An 18,066-nucleotide genomic window follows, 5' to 3' on the forward strand; every position below is an offset into this window, starting at 1 on the left:
TCAAATCTCCATTCGGATCTTAAAAATTTTAAATTTGAAGATAGGAAGAGATTCTAAAGTAACGGAAGCCGATCTCTTCCAAATGGACAATCGGGAGGCGCATTAAATATTCCCAAGCCGAAAAGGGAAAACTTCTTTCAAGATTGCGGACCCGAGAGAAAGAAAGACTTTTCCAAACCTCCCCAGCCCCCGGTGTCGTTGCCCCTTGAGGTTCAGCAGCAACAAGGGGGAGGACGCTTTGACAGCTGTCAAAAGCTGTCAAATTGTTAAAGGACTAAGAAAGACGATTTTATTCCTGTGAATTGGAAAAATTGATTCAAAAGGGTTTAAAAGGATTTAAGTGGACTGTAAATTTGAAATCTGATGAGGTTAAAGACAAAGGATAAGAACAGCCAAGATGGAGCCGACAACGTGGTAGAGAGGAATTTTCCAGTACCCTTCTGCCCTTATCTCTGGTCTGCCTGTGGTTAAGTGAACTATGAAAACAAAATTCTCTCGAGCTTTCCAGGAGGCTGTGCTGGGCTATCTACAAACATGGGAAGATATCTACAAGGAAAGGCAATGCTTCAATCCAACAGAAAAGGAGAATGAGGTGCAAGAGCAAGATTTAGAGGACAATTTTGATTATGAGATTGTGTGTGAGGAGCAACAATTTGAGGACAATTTGGAGACTGATTCAGACCATAAAAAATATGTGTTGGATGATGAAAAACAAAGATCAGAACAAAGAGATGAGGCCGACAAGGAGAAGCAAAGTGAAGAGAAGATTGATGGAAGTGAAAATCCTGGAGAGACTGAAATGTTGAATGGTGTTAGTGAAGGGAGGGAAAGGCAGAAAGAGGGAGGAGCAGAGGTCTGGAAGTGGATGTGGGAAAGAATTGGTGTGGGGTAAAAATTTTAGTTTAAGGTACTTTTTTTTGGTTTATGAACAACGGTGTCGGAATCTTGGCCTGTTAAAGGATATGCTGATCCAATTGGGAGGAGGGACATTGGGGGGGGGAAGGAGAGATTTTTATAGTTTAGGGTTAAGAGCTTTCTGGAGGGAGTAAAAAGAATGGCTGAGGAAATATGCTTAGAGTTTGTTTTTGAATAATTTTGGTGATCAGGAGGTGTTTGGGTGGAAAACTGCCTGTCTCCCCCTTCTTACTCTTGGTACCCAGTGGCAGGGGGTGCCTTGAGGGGAGAGGGAAGGGTGGAGGGAAACCCAGACACAAAAATGGAACCTTTTGACTGCTGGACTCCTCAGGCTACCCCAGTGGCAGGGGGGGGGCTCAGAGGGGGACAGCATGAAGAAGGAGGAGGATTGTGTTAATATTATAAGAATAAGATTCTGAATTGGATTAGAAAACCCGCCATAACTATGTAAAGAGGTTGGGAAATCCAGGAGGAGGAGAGTCGTGGAAGCCATTAATATTTTTCCTTTTTCCTTTTTTTTCTTTCCTTTTTCCCCCCTTTTTATATTTTTGCTTTTTTCCCCTTTTTCCTTGTTTTTCTTTTTTCCAGTACAGTGAAGAAATAGCTGGGGGATAAGCCAATCCCCAGAGATCCTCCGCCTTTGTCCTCTCAGTGGCAGGGGGGGGGATGAGGGGGGAGGAAGGAGGGGGGAGGTCAAACCCAGCTTAAAATGGACCCCTTTGTTCCCCAATACCCATGGGTCTCACTGGTGGCAGAGGTGGGCTTGTGGGTGGAGGGAAAATGAAGGGACAGAGTTTATGTTGTATACTTTGTATGTGTTTTCTTTTTCTAAAAATTAATAAAAATTATTTTTTTTAAAAAAAAAGAATGTCTCCGGTTCTTTTTTGAAAGAATATTTTAAAATTTTATTCAATTCGTTGTAGACGTCATCCCAATATTTTTTAATTCTTTTACAATTCCACCAAATGTGCATATAGGTTCCCCGATCTTCCTGGCATCTCCAACATGTATCATTTGACCCTTTATACATTTTCGCTATTTTTGTGGGTGTCAAATACCATCTGTGCTGCATTTTTTGAAAGTTTTCTTTCAAATCATAATTTGTTACATACTTTAAATCCCTTCTCCATAAATTTCCCCATCTTTCAATTGTAATTGTTTTTCCGAGATCTTGCGCCCATTTTATCATTGTTTCTTTTGTCATTTCACATTTTTTTAATCATCCAAACTGTTACCTATTAAATACTCTATTTCAACTCTGCTGGATTTACTCAAGACCTGCTAAGCTATGTCTATACTGGTTCTTGAAGTAGTCAATAAACATTATCCATTCCACCTTATATTCCTTATCTTCGTTTTCTCTTATCCTGTTCCTCAGACCAGCCAGTTCAGCATATTTGAACATTTTGCACTGCCATTCTTCCTTAGTGGGTACTAGACTTGTTCTCCACCTATTGAAATACTGTAGGGCAACACTATTTTCTTTTTTGTTTTGTTATTTTTGGAAAATCAATAAATTGTTATCATAAAATAATAATAATAAAGTAAAAAAAAGCCTCAGCTGAAGAAGAAAAAGATTGGCAAAATTAATTACTTAACTATGCAGGACAAATTATTACAAAAAATGGCAATTGTTTAATGCATATTTTTAAAGCATTTTTATACATTAGTATAACTTCAAAAAGTCACTTGTAATAAGATGAAGGCTTTAAGATTGGATTGTTAAGTATATTATGCCGTGCATAAACAATAATATTAAAATGGAACCAAGATGGGGAGTGGAGGGAAGTCGACCAAAAATTTATGGTTTAATTTGGTTATGATATTTTTATTTTCTGTTTGTTTGAGGGTTTTTTTGGGAAATCAATAAATTGTTATAATAAAATTATTATTATTATTATTATTAATAATAATAATAATAATAATAATACTGTAATGTAAGAATTATGGCAACCCTACAACCGGGCTATGTCCATGTGCAGCCGCCCGAGGAGCCCTCCGCCCACGCGGCAGCCATAAACCACAACCCAGGCTGCCGAAGAGGCACTTCCTGGGGAAAGAGGTGTCACCCCACGGTAAACCGGTTTAAACGGGGTTCAAATGCGTTGCGGCGCCTCCGTTTACGCGGGAAGGCGCCTAGGGACGCGAGAGTGCCAGCTGAGTGGAGCAGCTCTTGGCTTTGCTTCGTAATCTCTCTATATTATCTATTTCCGGCGGCGCCGCGAGGGTGGGAAGAAAAGCGCGGCGGCGCGAGTTTTGCGCGCGTGCGCGGAGATTCCGGAAATGACGTCGAAGCGGAAGCGGATGTGCCTGAAGGCGGAGGAGGCAGCGGAGGCAGCAACGCCGGCAGGAGGGCGGTGAGGGCGGCCATGGTGGACTACAGCGTCTGGGACCACATCGAGGTGTCCGACGACGAGGATGAGACTCACCCCAACATCGATACGCCCAGCCTCTTCCGATGGCGGCACCAGGTGAGGGGGAGAGGGAGCCCGCCCCGCCTGCAGAAGCTCCACAGGTGCAGCAGCTTCCCTTCCCGGCAGGCTCCTGCGCCCGCGGAGTGTCTTCCTCCGCTTTCGGAAAGGCCGGCCTGCTGTTGCTGCTCCTCCTCCGTCTCCGTCTCTTTCTGGCTCCCCCCGCCCTGCCCTCTCCGCCGCAGCCTTTGCGGGCGAGGCTCTCGTCCAGGGCGGCTCTCGAAACACGCCCGCCGCCACCCCGACCCCTTTCTCCGGCGAGTGTTATCTACGCCAGTGTTTCCCAACCAGTGTGCCTCCAGATGTTTTGGGACTACAACTCCCATCATCCCTAGCTAGCAAGACCAGTGGTCAGGAATTATGGGAGTTGTAGTCCCAAAACATCTGGAGGCACACTGGTTGGGAAACACTGATCTACGCGACCCCTCTAAGGCCTGGAGCTTATTGAGCGCGCGTGACTGAACTGGACGCACCCCCCTTCCTGTTATGTTTCTCCCTTCGCTTCTACCCCGGAGCAGTGCCGGATTTACGTATAAGCTAAACAAGTTATAGCTTAGGGCCTCACTCTCTCGGGGGCCCACAAAAAAATTAAAGTGGGAAAAACTGGATGTTCCTATGATGTAAGTCATGGGCCCCACCTCCTAGCCTGCTCCCTAAAATATCACTGGTTTGCTCATTTCTATATACAGTATAGGGTGCCTACATTCTGCGTGTGCAAATGGCTTTAGATACTTATTACATCCATCAATTACCATATAGCATATATTCAACACAAAAACCAGCCACAATTTGTTGTTGACAAAGGACAGCTGGACATATAAAGGCCCCATTACCTTCAGTAGCTTAGGGCCTCATCAAACCTAAATCCAGCCCTGCCCCTGAGCCAGAATTTCAGATTGCAAGTTCCTTGCGGGCAGAGGCTGGTCGCCTCAGTAAAATACCATGTGCACATATATATTAAATATAAACATTGTATAAATATTGATGGTGGCTTTAATCAACTGGCAAACACCCACCCAAACTTTGAGTTGATTCTGGCTTCTGACTAAGAGCACACTTTTTTGTCTGGATCCTGCTTTGCTTCTGCTTTTGTACCGTGACAGGAGGGAGAAAAGCAACGTTTGATACAGGTTTAAATGAGGAGCGACTTAAAGTTTTAAAAGATAAAAGCTATCTCAGGAAGGCATCTTGAATGAATTTAAGTGTCAAGCTCCTGTTTTTTCAACCATTTAGTTAGCTAAAAGTTCTTTAGATGTTCCACACCACTCATATTTATGCCAAAATAAAACAATATGTCAGAAGAAACTGGTAATCTATGGTATGTATTGTTATGTTTTTATATTGTAAACTGCCCTGTGATCCTCAGATGAAGGGCATTCTAGAAATTTAAGAAATAATAATAACAATACCTATTTATTGCCGTTAAATTTATTGGTGGCTTTTTTTGCCACAGGCAGCTCAAAATAACTTACAAAGAAGCCTCCTTTCTGTCCGTATTTAGTATTATAGAAGGGACCACATATAAAAGCCTTCACTCCTGGAGGTCTGTATTCTTCACAGGTGGTTCATCTGTGTAAGGGCCAAAATGTGTAGGCAATGCCAAAGTACTTTTTGCTGTTCACTACATTTTGAATTGTGATGTTTCTGACACTAGTAACAGTAGTACAGTACACAGACAGGAACTTGGAGACCACCCCAAAACAGTAGTATGATATGATATATGTTTTCCCAACTCTCAAACACCTAAGACAGGCATAGGCAACCTTGGCTGTCCAGATGTTTTGGAACTACAACTCCCATGATCCCTGACCACTGGCCCTGTTAGCTAGGGAGTTGTAGTTCCAAAACATCTGGGCAGCCAAGGTTACCTATGCCTGACCTAAGAAGTAAAAAAAAAAACCACGCAAGAAAACTCTAAAATCTTTTTTTCTTTATGAACAAGATTGGTTTGCAGCCAAATAATGAATTGAAAAACCTTAGTTTGCAACTGCCCAAATGTTTAATAAGATTAGTGTTTTCCATGTGGGAATGAGTGCATATGATGCCCAGGGATAAAACCCACAAATGCAAAAAAATTATTCTTCGTTTTCTCAGCAGCTCAAACTTTGTTCCAGTTTCTAGCCTCACCTTATGTAGGTTCAGAAGACACACAGCCCTGCCTGTAATAAGTGTAATAGGTTTCTTGTCAGTTTCCAAGGAGTAAGCACAGCAAGTTAAAATGGCAAGAGTGTAAAGGCAGCATCATGCCAAAAATGTCTAGATCCCAGCTTACACTTCACAGCGTGTGAGATCAGAGGAGATGATCATCTCTTCTGACCTCCTTCCATATAGGGGGATTAATCCTACTAGGCATATATTTTGCTGCACACAGGAGCCTCTGTCTAAAGCTTGCAAGCAATGGTCTTGAAATTGTATATATGTGATGGCTATCCCTTTTGAAGGAAGAATTAGCTTGTGCTGCTCCTATGTTTACATTTTATTTGCCCACTTAAGTTGTAAAATGGCTTTGTCCTGCCTGAGCTCCCTGTTAGGACTACTGGTCCCCATTCCCTTGCAGAGGCTAGAGGAATTTGTCAAATAACACAATGTTGCCTTGAAAAAACTGCTTGATTCTTGCTATTTTAACTTGCTGTGTTTAGAAACTAGAAAGTGTGTATAAAATGTTGGCAGAGCTTTTTGCCTTTGAAGCTTAAAGACTAGCAGATTTATTTGTGGCATATGTTTCCATTAAGCCCATTATATGTTGTGTGAAGTGTCCTCAGTTGACAGATATGGAGATAAACACACATGAGTACACTGCAAAAGGTAGCAGCAGTAAGTCTGTAATTCTGTTATACGGAGTCCAAATTTATACAAGATAAGAATGAGTGATCCATTCACAATATGAAGGAGTAGGGACATTGTAATATTTATTGTTCTGCTAGTCTTAACTCCTGAAGTGAGACTGCTATTTTCTATGGTGAGAAAGACGAGCCAGGAATCTGAATTGAGCCTATTCAGATTTGCTGATAAATGCTAGTTCAGCAATCTTATTTTGGATATACTCCCTTTTGAAGTCTTGTAGTTGCTATTGAAGTCTGATGACTTAAAGGTCAGAGTAGCAGGGTGTACTTGGAATTTGAAGTATTCTCCTACTGGTTGCTCAATATTGTGACTTGCGATACCAGATTTGTGCCAGGAAAGCTTTGCCTAGAAACCGTTGCCAGCCTTCTTTCCTGGGCTCCACAACTCTCAGATACCACCGCAGCAGCCACTCCACCCACTCACTCTGCTGTGTATGCAGGAGCAGAAAGATGTTTGTAGGTAGGAGGTATTTGTGTGTGGAGCAGCTGCTTCCTCTTTGCCTGGCTGCTGTCTTTGTGCAGTATACATGCACTCCCTTTCTGCACATGTAAAGGTTTGTGTGAGAGAGTTGTACAATAACATCCCAACAAATCAGCAAGCAAAAAATATAAATATATAAAATAGTTAAATTCCAACATAGGGCCAAAAGAAAGCCTTGTCACAAGGAGGAAAATATGCTCTCATCAACCTTTTTCTATTGAGGCTAGAAGCCTGAACTGACATTGATAAATATTAAGGGTGGACTCCACCTAACATGACCTGTCAGTGGAAGCCTTGTGCAAGGTCTTCTGCTTGTGGAACACAACTTTCACACACACACACACACACACACACACACACCTCCTAAGACCTTAAATTTGGTGGGTGGGTGTATCAGGCAGACTCATTGAACAAGGAGAGGTGTTTTGTTCTGTCTGGTAGGCTGAAAAGCTTGCTGTGACAGAACAATCAACTTAATGCAATGTTGAATTCTCCTCTTTAAAAAGCCAGAAGAGTTAAGGGTACTCTCACCACTGTTCTAATTATCCAAGATTAGCAAGTAATCTGCTAAATAACTTTTTTAAAAAACTAAAATAAATTAAAATAAAATTACAAATGCTTACAATGTTAATAGTTGCCATAAAAAGAAACAGCCCAGTACCCTACACCTGGTTTTCTAGCCAGGTACAGTCCCCTAGAAGCTTAGAATAAGAAAGATTATATCTTTGCTTTATGCTGACTTCAGGATAACCCATGGGGGCCTTCAGTAGCAACCTTCCCTGATGCCTTCTGGTGCTCTCTCACATGCGTGCTGGTTAGTCTCCATGTGGTGGAAGTGGAAAGTTGCTCCTTGGGCTGTAGGCTATGAGTCAAAGATTAAGAGCCCTTTAGCTCTTGTTCTTCAACTTAAGCCTCTGCCAGGAGCTTAATGTTGCCTGGTAGGGAGGAGAAAACAGCTTGGATTTTATTTTATTTTTAAAAAAGATGAATACATCAAATGTCCACCAGCTGGGGGCAGGGGACTTTGTCCCCCATTTCTCTGTCAATGGAGGGGTGTGTGTGTGAGAGTGTGTGTGTGAGAGAGAGAGGTGTGTGTATGTGTGTGTGTGTGTGTGAGAGAGAGAGAGAGAGAGAGAGAGAGAGAGAGAAGTCCTGGTCTCAGCTGACAGCTCTACTCTAAACTAGATGTGAACTAACCTTTTTGCAATAGAAGGTGCCAGATGGCTATATTTCATACAAGTGACTTGGTGTACCCCATTCTGGGTTGGAAGTGTCCCAGTATTAGCTTGAAATAATGAAGAGGCTGTAGTCACTTGGACTATATTGACTGAATGCAACCCGTTTTCCAGGCCCGTGTCGAGAGAATGGAACAGTTCCACAAGGAGAAAGAAGAGGTGGATAAAGGGTGTCGGGACTGCAAGCGGAAGCTAGCTGAGTGTCAGAGGAAGATAAAAGAGCTTGAATTGGCCAATGTAGATAGCACCAAAAGTGAGCTGCAAAGGCTGCAGGCTGAGGCACAGCAACTCAAGAAAGAAGAGAAGAGCTGGGAAGAGAAGGTGGACGATCTCAGGAAGAAGGAAAAGAACATGCCTTGGAATGTGGACACACTCAGCAGAGAGGGTTTCAGTAAGGTGGGTCTAGTTGCTATCCAGCTTTCATTGATATGCACTCATTTGCTACCAGAAAGACTCTGTTTCTGGCCTTAAACTAAATTATGTGAATTGCGCATATCTGGGCCTTGGATGACTTTTTACATATACCAGAAAAACTGTATGAAAGAAAATTTAAAATCCTGTTCAATACCCTGGCCTATATAAATTGGGATCCAGTTACTTGAAGGAGTACCTTCTCCCATGTCCACCTGCCCATGCATTGTTAAAACCTGTGGCAGAGGGTCTTCTGGTAGTGCTACAGCCGCCTAACATACTCCAGGCTGCAACTCAGTGGAGAGTCTTCTCAGTGTTAACATTCCAGTTATGAAACTCCTTCTGAGTTGCGCCTGGCACTGACTATTAAGAACCTTAAGCACTGGCTCAATAATTGCTTTTTCACTTGGGTGTGAGACATTAGTGTCTGTTTTCTAATTACTGAGAGTGATACGCTACATTTATTTATGGCTTATTGTATATGTTGTCTCCTGCTTTTTACTCATACTCATTTACTCTTATCAGTGATAAATAAGGAAGTAAATAAAACATTTTGCAGGCAAATAACTTTTGGGGGCTTGGTAATAAAGCTTCTGGAGGGATCAGAATTTTTAGCAAAGATTGTTGTTTGTCTCTCTTGTCGTTGAAAAGTGAACTCTACAAATTTTTAAAAATACTTGTATGCCACAATTTAATTTAAGAAATCAAAGCAATTTACAGCAATTATATCTGTTTAAAAAAATGCAGTTGCTAACAATTAGGTTCCAGGGTAGCATACCAAATGCTGGTTTTATTTCCTGAGTACTAAACTGAGGGAAGCAAGAATGGGAATTAGGTCTTAGAAACATTCTGGGATGAAGAAATAAAAGCCCCAGAAAGGCTCCCTTAAACCCATTTTTTTAAGGCTCATGGTATTATGAGTTGAGTGACTCATCTTCCAGGGCAATGGAATCAGTTTTAGTCAAGTTTGCCAAGACCAAAATACTCTGACATCCCATTCCAACTTCAGCACAGCTTTGTTTACTAAATCTGTGGGATGATCATTTGAATAGTTTCAGCTCTCAGGAACTCTTGACATAGATGCTGGTGGCTGCCAGAACCTCAGTCGCCCAGAAATGAAAAACCTTGCTGGATTTGTGATGTTTGTTTTGGTATAAAAAATATGTGGAGTTTCTCATTGGCTGAAAAAATAATTCATAAATTACGTGTTGCCAAAGACTTGGAGGACCCTGAAAAAATTATCTTATATACAAGAAATAAAACACATGGGACTCCTTCTCCACAATTAAATGTGAAATTCATCTTTCCTAATGGTCTTAAGTACTTTACCAACTTAATATTAAGTCTCACTTGAATATACTGTGCTGCTTTTTACTACTTACAGGTATTTTATTTTTATTGTATTGATGATTTACTTAAATAAAATGTTTAAAAAAGAAAAAAAAGATGACTAAACTAGCTCCAAGGCTCCTAAATATTTTACAGCAATGATGGGAAACCTGTCACCTTCGAGATCATGCTAGACTCCAACTCCCCCCTCCCCACCGACCACATGGTCAGGGATGATCTGAATTGTAGTGCAACAACCTCTGTAGAGCCGCAGGTTGTTCATCCTGGGTTTTCTGGATTCTTTTATCTGTTCAGTTGCATTTGATCCTTTTGAAGCTGCTTCATCTCTTCATTCTTTTGCTGGTATTTTCTTTTTCTTACTGTATTTAGCCTAGGAGTATCCTGGCCACCCCTTTGTTGGTTTGGGCCAACCTTGCCTGCATTGTGGTAGCAATAGTGATTCTAACCATGCTTCCTTTGCTGTCGTAGAGTGTCTTCAATGTCAAGGAGGAGCAGGGCGAGGAGTCGGAAGAACAGAAAGAGAAGAAGCACAAAACATATGTGGAGAAGTATGAGAAGCAAATTAAACACTTTGGTAAGGGAAAACTCTGCACTGATCTGAGAGTGCTTTGGGTTAAACAGCTTCTTTTTCTGTGGCTAAGAGCACTTGAGATCAGTGTGGCAAATTGCAGATATAGCCTTTGTGCACTGATATTCATTTTCTGACTGCCTTGGTTCTACCATCTGTCTGGTCATTTTAACTGTATCGAGTTTTGAAATTGTTTTATGGTATATGTTTTATGGGTCTTTGGACCACAATAAAGTATTGACTTGGTGTGTGACTGCCTTGTAATTCTAGCTTAAAGTTCTTTCAAAGAATATCAGAAGAGAGGGACTCTGTAGTCATGAGTATCAGAAACCAACAAGTAGTTGTACTCCGTATGGTCCCTCTGTCTTCCCTACGTGCAGGGAAAGCAGGGTGCTCTTGACCCCCTTCAACAAAGCCAGATAGCTCTCACTGTAGTAGTTAGGAGACTGTATAGATATCTTTCTGGTCACCCAGAGCTGAAAAACAGAATGATATGTTGTGTGCTCTACCTTGACTCATGTTCTACTGCAATCCTTTTTTGTTTACTTATATCAGGAGAACATGGGTATCTGTTTTTCCCTGTTACAAAATTGGGTTAGGTCCTATTCTGGGAGAGGGACTGGTATGGTAATAAACATAACCATGTGCCTGATCCTGTCAGGCTGCAACTAAAGGTAACTGGAGCTTGCCTAGTCCAGCTGGCAGCATTGGTTGGATTGGGGACTGCCAATTTCCAGTTCCTACTCTGTAAATAATACGTTGGAGAAATGCATCTTGAAAAATGAGGGTGTGCAGATGTAATACTCCGTGAGCTGCTTGCTTAAGGAGATCTTCTGTATCCAACTATATCCAAGCAGCCTGTCAGCTATATACTCAACTTGGTGGTTGCCTTCCCATCTGGGTTACAGAGTTCAAAATAGAAGTGTCCTGACAGGTCTTAGTCTACTGCTTACTTCCTTTGACTGACTATTCTGGAGTAAGTGAATTCTAGCATTGCTTTGAGTGGTGAAAGTAAGTTACTCTGTTTTGAAATTCTGTTCAGCTCTTATGGTGCGTTTTCCTGAGTGTGATCTCCTAATAACATTTCTTTCATTACCAAAGGTAATGGTGATTTAGAACAATGCCATTTTTATACTAGCTGCACTAAAGGTGCCTTGCTGAAAGAAATATATTGGCCTGGTTTACATGTACAGTGGTACCTTGACTTACAAAGGCGAACCGTTCCACGGCGCTCTTCGTAAGTCAAAACCTTCGGATGTCCATTTTGTGCATGCGCGAAGTGCGACTTTGCGCTTCTGCGCATGCGCAGACCGAGCGCACCGCTTCTGCACAGGAGCAGAACGCACGTGCGGCGAAAATACTTCCGGGTTTGCCGACTTCATAAGTCGAAACCTTCGGAAGTTGAGGCATTCGGATGTCGAGGTACCACTGTAAATCCAAACAATTGTTTAGCATATTAACAATGCTTATGCACTCCCCTTATCTCCACCAGCCCAGCCTTAGGCGATTGGTCGTTGAAAAACAAAGTATATCTTCCAAATTGCTTGTTCTGTGCAAAACAAGACAGAGTCTCTTAGGTCTTAACCATGCTTTAGGGGCACACCAAAGTGAGCAAGTCCTGCTCCTCATACAGTATGAAACTGTAGTTAGAAAAAAAGAAGCAAAAGCTTCTAGTCACCTTGTGGCTGTAGTTGATAAAGTGAGAGGAGAAGAGCCCAATACTTGGCAGACTTGCTATTGTAGTTCTAGACCTGCTTATTGCTGCTTCGGAACCCTGCCATTGCAACAAGGACCAGCAATCACATTTTGCATTGAGGACTGTGTTCATATAAAGGCAAGCCTTTTTAGGACTAGTGTGGAATAAGTTTCTTATACTGTGTTTAAGAAAATAAAAGCAGCTCTGCTTGATCATGTAAAAATACTGTATTTTTCCATCTATAAGACGGAAATGTATAAGACGCCTCCTATTTTGGGGGGCTCCGATTTAAGAAAATGGGGGGAGATGGCCTCCATGTATAAGATGCTGCCACATTTTTGACATTATTTTAAGGGGGGAAAACCTAGTCTTATACAGTACACAGAAAAATACAGTAAATAGCATTAACTTACATGAACATCAGTGCATCTTACGTGAACATCAATTCAGGTTATATAATTAGCTTTTAGAAACCAGTATCCTTCGCCCTTGTACTAATTGACCGTTTGCAATTTTTTCTTTGTTTTAGTAATCTTGTTACCATAAGGACTTAACTTCTTTAATATTATGTATGTTCCCAAGTCAAACTTCATCACTATTCTGGCTTCCCCAGTTACTGCTTATGTGTTCCCTGTTATATTACTGTAAAGTGCTAGCAGTTTTTTACAGTGCTGTCATCTGTGTGTTAACGTCCAAAAGCCTGGTTAGGAAATTACCCCCCACTCCTAAAATCTGATTTTTATATGTACTATTTTCTTGTTTCAAAAGGAATGCTGCGGCGCTGGGATGACAGCCAGAAATATCTGTCTGATAACCCGTATCTTGTGTGTGAAGAGACAGCCAATTATTTAGTCATTTGGTGTATCGATCTGGAAGTAGAAGAGGTGAGTAAAACTGATGTAGCTTCTCCAGAAGCTGCAGTGGGAAAGACTGAGTACTCAAAACAAATGAGGACAGTGTTTGAGAAACTTGGGTGGCTGCAAAGCAAGCCCTTAAGGGCCTGTCTGTATTTACATGCAATCCCCATTTACACTGAGGTTACGTTCCAAGGCACCACATGTTTAAGTGAAATCACATGTATTCGAGACACCATTGAAAAAGCCTGCAAACACCCTGTTATGCCCCTTTTTGTGATGTTTTTGGGTGACTTCCAGGTTCGGCATGATGTGCGTTTGTGCAGTCGCACATATTGAACTTGCATAAAGGGGAGTTGCCTGTATTTCAGGTCTCCTTATATAAGGTTCCAAATAAGTATTTAGATTTAGCAGTTGCTTCAGTACTAGGAGTTAATAGCAGAGTTTTCCGTGAACCTGCTTCAGTCACTCTGTGCAGTTTGATGGCTGGTTACATCATAAGCAGCCAGTGTGGTTCTTCTGTCACATTTAACAGATTGCTTGAACCTGCTATACATGATTTATTTCCGCTGACAGTGGAATTATTTCAAGTGTTGTTTTGTGTCTGGTACTGTAGCGGCCAGGTCTTGCTGAGTCAGCCACTGCTGTCTCACTGCCAGCTATATGCCCAGAAGAAAATTCCAATTTTAGAGATGGCCTCATGAATTTGCAAATAAAACAAAACCACAGTGTTGATTCTAGATACCATCCTGGGAAAACAAAGGGACCAGGAAGGCAGGATGCTGTATGCTTGATGGACATGGTTCTGGGCCATCTGGTATCCTATGGTTGTAACCTTGGGAGCCTGAAGCTGAGATGGAGAGAGGGAGGATTGGGAAGTGAGTTTTGAATGACATTCTGTATGTAATCATTTGCATGCTGGGCCAGGCTCAAATGACATATTGAAAAGGGGTGTGCGAGTGTGTCTTTAAAAGTGCAACTGTTCTTTTGTCGTCTGTCTCAGAAAAATGCCCTGATGGAACAAGTGGCTCATCAGACCATAGTGATGCAGTTCATCCTAGAGCTGGCCAAGAGCCTGAAGGTTGACCCTAGAGCTTGTTTCAGGCAGTTCTTTGCTAAAATCAAGGTGAGACTATTGCCCAGGTAATAGAGGAAAACCTTATCTTGGCTCTCCCTCACCCTTGGACCAACTTTGACAGGTGTGTGGAACTATCCACCTGTCAGTCACATGATGTCATAATGATGTCAGATGGTTAATACAGTATATGAAAATTGAAAGCTGATTGGTGTCAGTTAGCTGATCAGTACCTGCACATCTTGAAAAAGGTTCTCTGTGACTACCAATCAGCTGATCATTGATTATACTGGACCCCTTTGAAGTCTCTGCAGAGGGGGTAATGCTTTTAAACACTCAGTTCTTCTGGAACTTCAGCAGAGTTCTGGATTGAGTGTATTTAACAAATAGCTTGATGTATTTAGGCTTTGGTTGGCATTTTATGGACAAGATAAGCGTAAGTTTTATTTGCTCCCCTGTTAAAGGGGAAGATACCTGCTCAGTACTGTGTTCTCATGTGTCCCCCCTCCCCTTTCTTACCTGCCACCTTTTCCAATTTCATACAGACTGCTGACCAGCAGTACATGGAGGGTTTTAATGATGAGCTGGAAGCCTTCAAAGGGCGGGTGCGGGGCCGGGCTAAGGCACGCATTGAGAGAGCCATGAAAGAGTATGAAGAAGAAGAGCGCCAGAAACGACTGGGGCCTGGTGGCCTTGATCCTGTAGATGTGTATGAATCGCTCCCAGCTGTAAGTAACTCAGGAAGATGAGATGTGTGATGACGGGGAAGGGGGGCAATTTATATGCCTATCAAGGTTCTGTGCTATCAAGGTGCTGTGACTACTGTATATTTTTCTCTCTGCTGCTGGCACCTAAATCAATAGCGTCTTGTGAGCTCAGAAAAAAACGTTTGGGGCAATGGATCTGGCTCCCAGGTTGGAGGGTTGGCCACCCCTAGCTTATATTCAGTTTTTAACCTTATCTTAGCCCAGGGGTTCTAGCCATTTCTGTTCTTATCTATCTGCAACTTGGGGTGTTAGGGGAGGAGTAGTACTCCTGGCAGGGGACACATCGGGCTTCTTCTAAGGTAGTTTGTCCAACTTTGATCCCCACCCTGCACTTCGCTCTCACCTGTGGCTCCTAGAAGCTTGTCAGCATTCCTGTACTGCAGTGGGTTGAACTGGAAGACCCTCAGGTTTCCTTCCAATGCTACACTTCTATGATTCTAGAGAGTTTACTTTATTAATAGCCAATTTATTTGTAATTGAATGCAGGCCTTTGGGCTTTAGATAGTCTGTACTGTTTATACACTGGGATGCGGGTGGCGCTGTGGTCTAAACCAGAAGGCCTTGGGCTTGCCAATCAAAAGGACGGTGGTTCGAATCCCCGTGATGAGGTGAGGTCCCGTTGCTCAGTCCCACCTCCTGCCAACCTAGCAGTTTGAAAGCACCCCAAAAAGTGCAAGTAGATAAATATGTACCGTTCCAGCGGGAAGGTAAATGGCGTTTCCGTGCACTGCTCTGGTGTTGGGTTTCATTGCGCCAGAAGCGGCTTAGTCATGCTGGCCACATGACCTGGAAAAACTGTGGAGCGGACAAAGAGTGGCTCCCTTGGCCTGTAAAGCGAGATCAGCGCCGCAACCCCAGAGTCATCCGCGACTGGACTTGACTGTCAGGGGTACATTTACCTTTACAGTTGTATAAACTCAAGATTTCTGCCGTGCTTTCATCCCTTCCCCTCTATATGCATATTTCTTCTTCCCAGGAGCTCCAGAAATGCTTTGATGTGAAAGATGTACAGATGCTTCAAGATGCTATCAGCAAAATGGAACCTGCTGTGAGTATTCTCAAAGTTAAGGATTAGACTCCTTCCTTTCAAGTTATGGGAGTATGTATCCAGATAGATATAGGAGATGTTAATTTATACATTTAAACATGTATGAGCACTCTCTGCCACCACTCTCCCCTCTGTTGCAAGGCTTGGAGACATGCTCACATCTGCCACAGTCAATAACTAAACTTCCTCTGTGCCCTCCAGGTCCATAAATTGTGTGATTTTTTTCCAGCAGCTCATTTAAGTTGGGCACATACAATTGCATGCTGAAGCACCCTAATCTACACAGGTACCATAAGCATTGACCTTCCACTGCACAGCTTATTGGACCCATTAGCTGTGTTTGGTACCCTGCTTAAATTTCTGCATTGCATGCTGGCTCCAATCCTGATAAACTACTGAAATAAGCACCTGTATATTTTACATTAGGAGTCAGACTTGCAGGGGGAAATCTCCCCTTCTAAACAAATTTCTTTCTTCTAACCAAAAATTTCCTTAGGCATAGAGCCACTTGAGGGAATTTTGTCATCATTGCTAAAGAAATTGATACATCCCAACAAACGCTTTCCTTTTCCCAGTAAAGACCTACGGTTTAGTGTAAGAGACTTTTTGCCTCTTGCTATAGCAGCCTCTGCTGCAGATTTGTTTAAACTACTTCTCTTAAAGACTATTCTTGAAGTTCACAGTCTTGCTTTATTTTCTAACCTTTCAATTTAGGATAAAAGACATTCAAACTTAATAGTAGATGAGCTCCCCTTAGCTTGATTTGGAATGAATATTTACACACTTTCAGTGCAAAAGTTTTTAAAGAGCTTTATCTGTTTCCCAAGAGATCTCTCCTAGTTTGTAATGTTAGCACATCTGCTGATGGAGTTGTGCAGACAGCAAGCTTTAGCTTTTATCAGTAGTTTCCATTGCTTAGTAGCCTAATGAATAAGAATTCCTTAGAGCTGTTAGGTCATGTAAAGTGTAACATACATATGGCCCTTAAGCAGGATGTGTTTTGTGTCCCATTGTAGGAAGCGAAATACCACATGCAGCGTTGCATCAGTTCTGGTCTGTGGGTGCCAAATGCCCGAACAGCAGAAGGTGCAGAGAAGGACGACAAGCCAGATGTTGTCTATGAGGAATTTAAGAAGGAGACTTGTGAAGAAGACAAAGGAAGCCCTTGAACCTCTGGCGCAGATGTCTTTAAAGCAGACTTCTCCTGTCACCCTCTCTCCTTCCTTTCTTTTACACCAAACTATTCAACGATGATGTGCTTTTACACACTTCATGTGTATATGAGCTGCTTCCTGACTAGCTCTTGCTCTTTCACCACATCAAAAGCCCCTCCCTGTAAGCCCTGCAGAATTGCCAGGAAACTGTTGGAAGGCCCTGTGTTCCATTTTTAGGGGAGGGTCTGCCACAGCGTGCAGGCTTATAGGGGCCCGGCAGGTCCACCTTCTCTGTCTTGTGGTAATGCCAGTTGGTGTCATAGCTACAAATGTGCTGTTATATCTTTTTGTTTGGCAACCAGTTCAAGGCTATTGAGCAAATAAAAAGACGGAACTAGCTGAGAGTGGAACGGAGTCAGTGAGCACGGTGTGTCTTTTCTCTTGGGAATCGAACCGTAGATTTTGTTTTTGTTTAGTTCCAGATCAGGATTGACTGCAGGAACAGCTGTGGGGGTGCATGGTGCAAGATTTGATCCCTGGCATCTCCAGCTAATGCATCTTGGGTAGGAGGGCTGGAACATGGAGAGAACTGCTGGGCAGTCAGATTAAGCAATACGGGGCTAGATAGAACAGTGATGTGACTCACAAATGGACAGCTTGTGGTACACCTCCTGAGTTCCAGTGTGGGTCAGTAAAAGCTCGGTAGCAAATTTAGGGCTCATCCAGTGACACATACTTTTTGATGCTTGGGCAAGATACCAGAACTATTGTGTCTACTTTCAAGTCTCTTAGAATTGCCTGCCGGACCCTCGGAGCCTGTTTCACTTTGCACTGTGTGGTGCCTTGTTGGTGTCCCCACCACAGCCTGTATAGATAGCCTGTCTTTTTAAAGGCCAAAGCTGTAGAAAGAATGCTTCAAGCTCTGCAGGGCTGTTCAGGGGGCAGTTCCCATATTGCATATTCCTGCAGGGCAAGGGGACTGGGCTAGATGACCATAAGCTTCCCTCCCAACTCTGCAATTCTACGTGTAAGAGCAAGAAAGACTGAGTATTACACCATAGGGAAGGGCTTTACAATGCATCAAGATTGCAGTGCATTATAATGCACAGACATTTCTCTCCAGTCTCCCACAGTAAACTGTAGCGTTAGAACAAGAGCCTCACTCCAAAAGAGATCTGACTGTAAGTTTCCAAAGGTG

The 18,066-nt window shown here is 42.6% G+C and overlaps 1 protein-coding gene across 1 annotated transcript; it reads left to right on the plus strand.

The window, feature by feature from the left end:
* Positions 1-3,206: 3,206 nt before the first annotated feature.
* CDC37 (cell division cycle 37, HSP90 cochaperone) lies at positions 3,207-17,282 on the plus strand. Its single transcript, XM_035140382.2, has 8 exons — positions 3,207-3,386; positions 8,060-8,341; positions 10,175-10,280; positions 12,739-12,854; positions 13,828-13,950; positions 14,445-14,627; positions 15,643-15,714; positions 16,731-17,282. Exons 1-8 carry the CDS (start codon positions 3,285-3,287, stop codon positions 16,881-16,883), a joined length of 1,137 nt encoding a protein of 378 aa, XP_034996273.1. The 5' UTR covers positions 3,207-3,284; the 3' UTR covers positions 16,884-17,282.
* The last annotated feature ends 784 nt before the right edge of the window (positions 17,283-18,066 follow it).

This window comes from Zootoca vivipara, chromosome 16, assembly GCF_963506605.1.
Source record: "Zootoca vivipara chromosome 16, rZooViv1.1, whole genome shotgun sequence".
NCBI lineage: Eukaryota > Metazoa > Chordata > Lepidosauria > Squamata > Lacertidae > Zootoca > Zootoca vivipara.

Coding starts and splice junctions, on each gene's coding strand:
- CDC37 (XM_035140382.2), top strand. CDS start 3,285: ATGGTGGACTACAGCGTCTGGGACCACATCGAGGTGTCCGACGACGAG. Junction 8,342..10,174: donor GCAGAGAGGGTTTCAGTAAG/GTGGGTCTAGTT, acceptor TTGCTGTCGTAG/AGTGTCTTCAATGTCAAGGA. Junction 13,951..14,444: donor AGTTCTTTGCTAAAATCAAG/GTGAGACTATTG, acceptor AATTTCATACAG/ACTGCTGACCAGCAGTACAT.